Genomic DNA, 12,083 nt, shown 5'->3' with positions numbered 1-12,083 from the left:
TGATAAAAACTCTCCAGAAAGTGGGCACAGAGGGAACTTACCTCAATATAATAAAGGCCATATACGACAAACACACAGCAAACATCATTATGAATGGTGAAAAACTGAAAGCATTCCCTCTAGGATCAGGAACAAGACAAGGATGTCCACTCTCACCACTATTATTCAACATAGTTTTGGAAGTCCTAGCCATGGCAATCAGAGAAGAAAAAGAAATAAAAGGAATCCCAATTGGAAAAGAAGAAGTAAAACTGTCACTGTTTGCAGATGACATGATACTATACATAGAGAATTCTAAAGTTGCCACCAGAAAACTACTAGAGCTAATCAATGAATTTGGTAAAGTAGCAGGATACAAAATTAATGCACAGAAATCTCTTGCATTCCTATACACTAATGATGAAAAATCTGAAAGAGAAATTAAGGAAATACTCCTATTTACCACTGCAACAAAAAGAATAAAATATCTAGCAATAAACCTACCTAGGGAGACAAAAGACCTGTATGCAGAAAATTATAAGACACTGATGAAAGAAATTAAAGATGATACCAACAGATGGAGAGATAAATCATGTTCTTGAATTAGAAGAATCAATATTGTGAAAATGACTATGGTACCCAAAGCAATCTACAGATTCAATGCAATCCCTATCAAATTAACAATGGCATTTTTTACAGAGCTAGAACAAAAAATCTTAAAATTTGTATGGAGACACAAAAGACCCCGAATAGCCAAAGCAGTCTTGAAAAATAAAAATGGAGCTGGAGGAATCAGACTCCCTGACTTCAGACTATACTACAAAGCTACAGTAATCAAGACAATATGGGACTGGCACAAAAACAGAAACATAGATCAATGGAACAATATAGAAAGCCCAGAGGTAAACCCACGTACCTATGGTCAACTAATCTATGACAAAGGAGGCAAGGATATACAATGGAGAAAAGACAGCCCTTCAATAACTGGTGCTGGTAAAACTGGACAGCTACATGTAAAAGAATGAAATTAGAACACTCCCTAACACCATACACAAAAATAAACTCAAAATGGATTCGAGACCTAAATGTAAGACTGGACACTATAAAACTCTTAGAGGAAAACATAGGAAGAACACTCTGACATAAATCACAGCAAGATCTTTTTTGATCCACCTCCTAGAGTAATGGAAATAAAACTAAAAATAAACAAATGGGGCCTAATGAAACTTCAAAGCTTTTGCACAGCAAAGGAAACCATAAACAAGACCAAAAGACAACCCTCAGAATGGGAGAAAATATTTGCAAACAAATCAACGGACAAAGGATTAATCTCCAAAATATATAAACAGCTCATGCAGCTCAATATTAAAGAAACAAACAACACAATCCAAAAATGGGCAGAAGACCTAAATAGACATTTCTCCAAAGAAGATATACAGATGGCCAAGAAGCACATGAAAAGCTGCTCAACATCACTAAGTATTAGAGAAATGCAAACCAAAACTACAATGAGGTATCACCTAATACCAGTTAGAATGGGCATCATCAGAAAATCTACAAACAACAAATGCTGTAGAGGGTGTGAATAAAAGGGAAACCTCTTGCACTGTTGTTGGCAATGTAAATTGATACAGCCACTATGGAGAACAGTAGGGAGGTTCCTTAAAAAACTAAAAATAGAATTACCATATGATCCAGCAATCCCACTACTGGGCATATACCCAGAGAAAAGCATAATTCAAAAAGACACATGCAGGGCTTCCCTGGTGGCGCAGTGGTTGAGAGTCTGCCTGCTGATGCAGGGGACACGGGTTCATGCCCTGGTCTAGGAAGATCCCACATGCCGCAGAGCGGCTAGGCCCATGAGCCATGGCCACTGAGCCTGCACATCCGGAGCCTGTGCTCCGCAACGGGAGAGGCCACAACAGTGAGAGGCCCGCATACCACAAAAAAAAAAAAAAAAAAAAGACACATGCACGCCAATGTTCATTGCAGCACTATTTACAATAGCCAGGTCATGGAAGCAACCTAAATGCCCATCAACAGACGAATGGATAAAGAAGTTCTGGTACATATATACAATGGAATATTACTCAGCCATAAAAAGGAACGAAATTGAATCATTCGTTGAGACATGGATGGATCTAGAGACTGTCTACAGAGTGAAGTAAGTCAGAAAGAGAAAAACAAATATCGTATATTAACGCATGTATGTGGAACCTAGAAAAATGGTACAGATGAACCAGTTTGCAGGGCAGAAGTTGAGACACAGATGTAGAGGACAAATGTATGGACACCAAGGGGGGAAAGCCACGGGGGTGCGGGGATGGTGGTGTGCTGAATTGGGCGATTCGGATTGACATGTATACACTGATGTGTATAAAACTAATGACTAATAAGAACCTGCTGTATAAAAAAAATAAAATTAAAAAATTTTTAAAAACACAATAAATACATGTTGAATTTTAAAATATTGTTTCTAGTGTCTTACACTGAAATTGCAGCAATGCTTAATTTTTATCTCAGATTGACTTTCAATAGGCTGCAACTCTCGACAAAAAGATTCTCACTTCAGAATATAACATAATTTCCTTTAAATAGGAAACTTGCCCCAAATTTAGAAACAGTCCTGCCACAGACTAAAAATAAATACAGTCTTCATTTATAGAGTATCTATTAACCTTACAACATCTGTATGAGGATTCCCCATTTTACTAGCAAAGCAACTAAATCACTAGAAGTAAATAATTTGCCCAAGGCAACAAGCAAATAAGAAAATTCAGCTCAATCTAGTCATTTCAATTCTTTAGTTTAAAACTATTTCAAATCTGTCCTTATTGCAGAATGAATTAAGCCCTCACAGACTTCTTTCTCTCAGTTTCCAACCACAGCTACTTCTTAATTCACCAAGTATTTTCTGAGCTCATACTATGTCAAACATTTTTCTAGGAGGTGAGGATGATAATGTAAACAAAACAAATGAAAATCCTTGTCTTCATGAATTGACATTCTACTGTAGGAAGACAGGTAATAAATAAACAAATGTACAAAGAAATAAATAAATAGGAATGTGGGGGAGGTGTTATCTCCTTTTTAATAATAGTCATCACTTATTAATAAAATGTCTTGAGGTGAAAGACTGAGCTGTGTGGATATATGAAAAGGCATTCCAAGCAGAGATAAATGTGAATGCTAAAGCCCTGAGGAAGGAATGTGCCTAATCTGTTTGCAAAATCACAAAAAGGCTACTATGACTGGAAAAGAGAGGTAAAGGGGGTCAGATGACAAGACTCCTCATAAGGACTCCAAGTTTTATTCTAAGTGTGAGGGGAAGGTATTGAAGGCTTCTGAGCAAAGAATTACAAGATCTAATTTCAAAGGGATCACTTGCCTTCTATATTAAGAATAGAAACAAGATGAGTCTAATGCCATTATGATCATACTACAATAATCCAGATGATGTTGGTTGGCTTGGTTCAAGGTAAGAGTGGTGTAAGTGGCAAGAAGCGTTGGATTCAGGAGTTGAAAGCATAAACACAGAATTCCTAAAGCCATGCATATTGATGAAGTCACTACAGCAGTCATGAGAGCACTCATTAGACAACTTTTTCAATCGTAAAATGTGAGCAGACAACGACTGCGTCTGGAATCTTTTAGTAAGAAAAGCTTGGTATAACACTGAATGGGGAGCCAGAGGCCTGAAATGACATCTCAATTGATCTCGTTTAAATCTCTAACTCTTGAGCCTGCTTCTATACCCATAAAATGAAATAATAAAAACTGCCCTACTTGGTAAAATAATTCAATTCTACAAGTAGCTAATCTTTATTTTGTGCTTAGCACATACCAGGCACTGTGTTAAGAACTTTACTTGTATTATCTAACTTAATCATCATAGCCCAATAAGCGAGGTATCATTATTTTTATCGAATCCATTTAAATGATAAAGAAACTGAGATCTGGGGCTTCCCTGGTGGCACAGTGGTTAAGAATCTGCCTTCCAGTGCAGGGGACATGGGTTCGATCCCTGGTCCGGGAAGATCCCACATCCGCAGATCAATTAAGCCTGTGTGCCACAACTACTGAGCTTGTGCTCTAGAGCCCGTGAGCCACAACTATTGAGCCCACGTGCCACAACTACTGAAGCCCGCACGCCTAGAGCCCATGCTCTGCAACAAGAGAAGCCACCGCAATGAGAAGCCCATGCACCGCAACGAAGAGTAGCCCCCACTCACCACAACTAGAGAAAGCCTGTGCACAGCCACGAAGACCCAATGCAGCCATAAATAAGTAAATAAATAAAAAGAAACTGAGGTTTAAAGAGGTTAAATAACTTATCCAATATCATCTAACCAGTAAGTGACAGTGCTAGACCTAGTGACTCCAAAAGCCCATACACTTAACCACTAAGCAAACTGTTACCTTTAATTACTGACCAACTACTATGTGCAAGGCACTGTATTAGGCACAACAGTAAATAAGACAAGAAAGTCCTCAGTATCATGAAGCTTCTAGTTTCACAGAAGGGACACATGAAAAATGTTTAAAAATTCCTTTATTATAGTCAAAATATTTATTTTGCCATTAAACAAATATATCGATAAGCCTCCTTTAAAGTTTCTGTAGACCAACTAGAATAAAGATTTGTCTCCTGAACAACCAACAGATAAAAGAAAAAATTAAAGGGGAAATAAAAACGTTTCTTGAGACAAATAAAAATGGAAAAACAACATATCAGAACTTGTGGGATACAGCAAAAGCAGTTCTAAGAGGGAATTTCATAGCAATAAATGTTTACATTAAGAAGCAAGGAAGATCCCAAATAAACAACCTAACTCTACCATAAGCAACTAGAAAAAGAACTGATCCCAAAATCAGCAGAAGAAAGGAAATAATCAAAATCAGAGCAGAAATAAATGAATTAGAGATCAGACTCACAGTTATAGAGAACAAACTAGTGATTACCAGTGGGGAGAGGGAAGGGAGGAGGGGCAATAGAGGGGTAGGGGATAGAGAGGTACAAACTATTATGTATATAATAAGCTACAAGGACATACTGTACCAACACGGGGAATATAACCAATATTTTTTAATAACTATAAATGGGGTATAACCTTTAAAAATTATGAATCACTATATCGCACACCTGAAACTTATATGACATACAATACTATTCAGCCATAAAAAATGAGAAAATCCTACCATTTGCAATGACATAGATGGACCCTGAAGGCATTATGCTAAGTAAAATAAGTGAGACAGAGAATGACAAATACTGTACGATCACTTATATGAGGAATCTTAAAAAAAAAAAAAAACCCTCATAGGAAGAGAAATCAGACTTGTGGTTACCAGAGGAAGGGAGGGGAAAATTGGAGGAATATGGACAAAAGGTACCGGCTTCCAGTTATAAGATAAGTAAGTACTAGGAATGTAATGAACACTGCTGAATGATATATAAGAAAGTTGTTAAGAGAGTAAATCCTAAAAGTTCTCATCCCAAGAATATTTATTCCTTTTTTTCTTTTTTTCTTTCTTTTCATTTTATCTATACGAGAAGATGTTAGCTGAACCTACTGTGGTAATCATTTCACAATATATGTAAATCAAACCATCATGCTATACACCTTAAATTTATACACTCACGTATATCAATTATTTTTCAATAAAACTGGAAAAAAGTAAAAGTAGTAATCTGGGGGCTTCCCTGGTGGTGCAGTGGTTGAGAGTCCACCTGCTGATGCAGGGGACACGGGTCCATGCCCCGGTCCGGGAAGATCCCACATGCCGCGAAGCGGCTGGGCTCGTGAGCCATGGCTGCTAAGCCTGTGCGTCTGGAGCCTGTGCTCCGCAAAGGGAGAGGCCACAACAGTGAGAGGCCCACGTACCGCCAAAAAAAAAAAAAAAAAAAAGTAGTAACTTGAAATTAAAAAAAAAAAAGATTCCTGGGCATGGAGATTCTAAGTATTTCCTAGTCAATATTTAACACTTGCTATAGGGAAATTTACTCTTCTGATCTAACAGTTTGGACTTATTCCTTCTTTAGTACACGTTAAAAATCTACATCTTTACTCCTCAATGAGATAATCTGTAAGTACACTGCGAACCAAATACTTGATGCAATCAAAAGCAAGTTGGTAAGAATATTCTTAATGAGTATTTTAAAATTGGTAAAGAAAAACTTTAATTAACAATATACTGGATTGACAAGAGGTTTGGGATGGCATGAAAACCAAAAAGGAGCCACAAGAAAAAGAAACTATAGATATCTATGCTGGTATTGGCACACACTGATTTTACATCATTGCTAATCTAAATTCAACAACAAAATGTTTTCCATGCTTCCAAGTTTTCTTTCACCCCAGGCCATTCTTTCCTACTACTATCAAATATCCATTCCACCCCAACTTCTTCCTTCTCCCAAGAACTGACTTTTCCTGCTTCATATACTACATATCTTCCCAACCAGTCCCCTGCTTATATTCCCTGAAAATACATTTTTCACATTCCCTTTATACATGTCATACAATTTACCTACACTAGCCATTCCCTAACCCAACTCCTAGCCATTCCTTCAGACTCAGTTCCAATGTCACCTACTTATAAAGCATTCCCCAAACTGATGCCTCTATACCCCAACTCAAGTTGGTTACTCCTTTGTCTAAGATCCTATTTTCAAACAATATTGTTATTACTATTATTATTTGCTTACACGCCTTTCTCTAAGAGAAACTCCTAGAAAGGCAGTATGGTGGTTTTTAAAAAACCACACATGCCCCAATTCAACTTTTTATCACCAGATCATGGCACATGAAAGGTACTCAATATTTATCTTGACAATGCACAGATCCAGACTAATTTCAAACTTAGGAAAGGGAAAGTGAGAGGAAAGACAGAACTATGTAAAACAGCAAATTGCAGGCTTCCCTGGTGGTGCAGTGGTTAAGAATCCGCCTGCTAATGCAGGGGACACAGGTTCCAGCCCCGGTCCGGGAAGATCCCACATGCCGTATGCCACAACTACTGAGGCTGCATTCTAGAGCCTGCGAGCCACAACTACTGAGCCCACGTGCCACAACTACTGGAGCCCATTCACCTAGAGCCCATGCTCCTCAATAAGAGAAGCCACTGCAATGAGAAACCCTTGCACCACAATGAAGAGTGGCCCCCGCTCGCCGCAACTAGAGAAAGCCCATGTGCAGCAATAAAGACTCAACGCAGCCAAAAATAAATAAATTTATAAAAAAAAATAAAATAGCAAATTGCAAAAAAGACTTCCTTTTAACTAGGATCTTGTGAGACTAACTATATAATCCAAACTCTATCCTACATTATGGGCCTCTACTCCTTGATATTCCTTCCTACTTTCACAGGGTGACTACTGTCATAAATTCTATTAATGACTCAGGATTGCCTTCTTCAATTTAAATATAATCTTGTTTTTCTAAGCTATACAAAATCATACCATTTCTTTCTTTCCTTCCTTATTTATCAAGAATGATGACCTATTTCCCTGTATGCATACTAACAAATATCCCAAGTATCTATTTAAGAACAGACTGATTTATGATTCTTTCCTTCAATATCTAGCAGTGTTTTTACTGTTAAGGCTGGGAATCTGTATTTCTAGGTTAAGAAATTAATTAGTACTCAGCAACAAGATACCTATGGCTAGAACAGTTCCTAATACATAGGAGATATTCAGTAAATATGGGAGAAAAAAAGAGGAAAGAGAAAACCGAGGGGGAAAGGAGGAAGTCTGGTACATCCTGTAGTATTTGCTAATTTATTTGTCACTCCAAATAGACCGTTAACTTCTAATCGGCAGAAACTGTGCCATTTTCACCAACATATATCCCCAGTGCCTAGCACAGTATCTAGAACATAACAAGCTCTCAGTATCTATTTGATAAGCGAGAAAATCAGGGGTCAGCAAACTTCTTGTAAAGGGACAAAGTTATATTTCAGTAAATATTTTATGCTTTGGTAAACAGTAGATATTTTATGCTTTGTGGTCCACATACTCTCCGTAGCAACTTCTCAAAACTCAACTCTGCCATGGTAGCAAGAAAGCAGCTATAGATAATAAGGATGGCATGGTTGTGTTCCAAGAAAACTCTGTTTATAAAAACATGAGGTATTTTGCCACAATTAAAAAAAACAAAAACAAGGTGATAGGCCACAGTTTGTCGAGTCTGGGATGAATGAGTGAAGTCAGACTCACAGATGTAAGGATTTGCTGAACAAATGGAGGGAAAGAAGAAAGAGAGGGAGAGAAGAGGAAAGGAAATAGGGAAGGAAGGAAAGATGCATGATATCTCCACCTAAGGAATATAATAAGAAAAATAAAAAGAGCTGTACTTGGGAAAGAAAAGTTATGAAACATGCATTTTCCTCCAAATAACTAAAACACATAGTATACTTTTTCAAGTCGAAAGATGTGATCTCTTTCTAAGCGTTCTTCTGCTTGTTTCAAGCCTAGCCTCTGCTCAGGTGTCAATGTAGATTCATCTATCACAGTGGCATTTTCTAAATAGTCCATCTCTGAAGAATTTTCTTTATTAGATTCATCATTCTTCATTTTACCTAGAAAAGGAAGCAATCACTTAGTTACCATCATCAGAATTGGTAAATTAAAATTTTTTTAATGAAAAACAGACATTCAATTTATACACATACAGAAAAAATATTCTTCCTTTATGTTTTCCTTCGTTGTGCACGTTGGTATACCTATGTAAGATAAAAGTAAAAGATATACATGATATCAAAATTCACAAAGAAAAATCTACTTCATGGGTCAAATGCCTATCTTCTTCCAACGAATCTATATCAAAAAAGACAAATATGACTGAGACTCACTATACAAGGGTAACATAACATAACCATTTTGTCGAATCTCTGAAGTAAATATGATATAAAGCTACTTTAAGTCCCAAAGATGACTCAATGAACCGAAGTCACTTCAGTGACTTTATCAATATACAAAAGAAGCTAAAAGAACATATATACTCCAGACCACAGACTCACATGAGGCTCCTTCTTTGCTTTCACTGAACTCATGGATATCTCTACCACACCAATATTTTTTCTTTGCTTCTCTGCCTCCTAACTAGATTGTGATCTCTTTAAGGCACAGACTATGTGCTTTCTTTTCAATCTTTGCATTTCCAGCACCTACCAATATATACTTAGAATAATAGTAGGTTCCACCACCAGTGTGATTTTTTTAAATATAAATTGAATCATGTTACTCTCTTGCTTAAAATACTTAACAGGCTCTCATGGAGTTCAGAATAAAGTTTAAACTCTTTAACATATAACACACAGTGCTTGCCCTCTTGAAGGCAGTCAACAGTTTAAATACAATAATCCCAAGTTGTAGTAAGTGCTATAAAGGAAAAAAACAAGTAACTGAGAGGGAAACAAACTTTAGATATGGGGGTCAGGGAAGGCTTTTCTGAGACTTTAAGCCAAGACCTCAAAAAAAGAGAGCTAAGTTGTCTATATCTCTAATCTTATATCCTGCCCTAACACTTTTCACTTCATTCATACCAAATGTGCTAGAATGGATCAGTGCTACTCCAAGTATCAATGCCTGTACATGTTCTGTTCCCTCCACCATCAAGGCCCTTCCTACTTCAACTAGTTATGTTTACCTGTCCTGCAAAATTCAGTTTAAGCATCAACTGTTTCAGAAGACAGTCTGGGACTTCCCTGATAGTGCAGTAGTTAAGAATCCGCCTGCCAAGGCAGGGGACAAGGGTTTGCTCTCTGGTTTGGGAAGATCCTACATGCCGCAGAGCAACTAAGCCCATGTGCCACAACTACTGAGCCTGCACTCTAGAGCCCACGAGCCACAACTACTGAGCCCACGTGCCACAATTACTGAAGCCCATGTGCCTAGAGCCTGTGCTCCACAACAAGGGAAGCCACTGCAATGAGAAGCCCACACACCAAAACAAAGAGTAGTCCCCGCTTTCTGCAACTAGAGAAAGCCTGCGCGTAGCAACGAAGATCCAACGCAGCCAAAAATAAAATAATTTTGAAAAAAGAAGACAGTCTGATATTCTTTATATTCTCATAGCACCCGCTATTATCTCACATTTTCACAGCAATGTAATTTTTATTTATTTATCTACCTCTTACAATTAGATAATGAATTCCTTGATGCTAATGACCAGATCTTATTCAACTTTGTACCTTCAGATTTTAATACAATGCCTAGACCAGAGATGACACTTAATAATATGTGTTGAATAAAGAAATTGATTTGGACGTATCTAAAAGCACTTCTAAAAGTAAATGCTCATAGATAATAAATAAACCTCTCCTCTCTGCCCTCAAAAGCCACTCTACGTGCCATCTACAAGAACCCTGAAATTCATTTCTCTCTTGATAGCACTAATTTTTCTAAATAAAAATAGTGTGCCTCTCTCTGGAGGTGATGTGTCTCCTACCACAAGAGGAGCATAACAGGAATATTATTCAGCAATGAAAAAGAATGATGTACTGCTACATGCTACAACATGGATGAATCTTAAAACATACTAAATGAAAAAAGCCAGACACAAAAGGCCACATGTTGTATGATTTCACTCATATAAAATAGGCAAGTCTATAGAGACAGAAACTAAATTAGTGGTTGGCAGTGCCTAGGAGGAGAGGGTAATGAGTAGTGACTGCTAATGGGTATGGAGTTTATTTTGGGGGTGGTGAAAATATTCATGATTTAGACAGTGGTAATGTCTACACAACTTTGTAAATACACTAAAAAACACTAAATTGTATATTTTTAAATGGCAAATTTTATGGCATGTGAATTATATCTCAATAAAACTAATATAAAAAGGTAAATAAAAAATTTAAATATGACAGATGATAGTAAGAACTATGGAGAAAAATTAAAAAGGTAAAAAGAATAAGGAGTGCCAGAGGTGGAGGTGAGGTTTGTAAATTTTAGATAAGTGACCCAGCAAAAGGCTCACTGAGAAGGTGAAGGAGGTAAGAGAGCTAGCCATATGGACATCTGGGGGAAGAGTATTCCAGGCAAAGGAAAAAGCAAATGCAAGAGCCATCAGGTGGACATTTGCCTTCACATTTGAGGAACTGCAAGGATATCATGCAGTTGGAACAGAGAGAAATGATGAGAAGTAGATAAATGAGGGCAGAGAAGTGGGGGGAGGGGGAGTGCCGAAGATCACAAAGGTCACAGCAAGGACACTAGCTTTTACTCTGATATATGGGAAACCATTGAAACATGATGAACAGCAGTAACATGATCTGAATAATTTTAACAGGATCATTCTGGCTGCTATGTTGAAGACACAAGGAAGGATGGTATAAGTGAAAGTAAGAAGATGAGTTAGGTTCTGCTGCTCAAAAGCATGATCCTGACCAGCAGCATCAGCTTCATTCCGGAGCTTGTTAGAAATCCAGTATCTCAGACTCTAGATTTTCTAAATCAAAAATCTCGGAGAATGGAGCCCAAGAATCTGAATTTTAATACAATTCCCAATTGATTCACTTTAATTGCACATTAAAGTTTGAGAAGCCCAGATCTAGTATATTCTCCCTTCAAATATTCACCAGGCTCACTCTCTCACCTCTTACCTTCAAGTGTTTGCTCTAATGTCACCTTCTCAGTGACAATTTAAATTTGAAACACCACCACCAGACACAGCAGCATCATTCCTTATGACCTTTCCTGTTTTATTTTTCTTATAAGATTTATCACTATCTAACTTATTATATACTTTTGTTGTTTACTATGTTTACTATGTTGTCTGTCTCCTCCCACTAGAATATTAACTCTGTAAGTAAGTACAGTGTTATCTGTTTAGTTCATTGTTATATTCCTAGCAACTAGATCAGTACCTGCACATAGCGGAGATCACCCAAAATATTTACTGAATGTACAAACGGCAAAAGGAAAAATGGTGGAAGTGCTAGGTGGGAGCTAAAGTTGGACCTAATGGAGATTAATCCATTAATCTTTTGGCCACACTACACCGTTTGTGGGATTTTGGTTCCCGACCAGGGATTGAACCTGGGCCCTCAGCAGTGAGAGCCTGGAGTCCTAACCACCGGGCCACCAGGGAATTCCC

At 37.6% G+C, this 12,083-nt stretch overlaps 1 protein-coding gene across 12 annotated transcripts in view; it reads right to left on the bottom strand.

Moving 5' to 3' along the window:
• The window catches only part of TUT4 (terminal uridylyl transferase 4), a 143,297-nt gene that overhangs the window by 100,431 nt on the left and 30,783 nt on the right, over nucleotides 1-12,083 (bottom strand). For all 12 annotated transcript variants that reach the window (XM_073789755.1, XM_019937796.3, XM_019937791.3 and 9 more), the window contains one exon: nucleotides 8,402-8,565. In XM_073789755.1, the coding sequence (XP_073645856.1) occupies nucleotides 8,402-8,565 (164 nt within the window). The remainder of the gene's footprint in view (nucleotides 1-8,401; nucleotides 8,566-12,083) is intronic.

This window comes from Tursiops truncatus, chromosome 1 (genome assembly GCF_011762595.2).
Source record: "Tursiops truncatus isolate mTurTru1 chromosome 1, mTurTru1.mat.Y, whole genome shotgun sequence".
NCBI lineage: Eukaryota > Metazoa > Chordata > Mammalia > Artiodactyla > Delphinidae > Tursiops > Tursiops truncatus.
The sequence above is the reverse complement of the archived record's forward strand: the minus strand, read 5'-3'. Positions and strand labels throughout refer to the sequence as shown.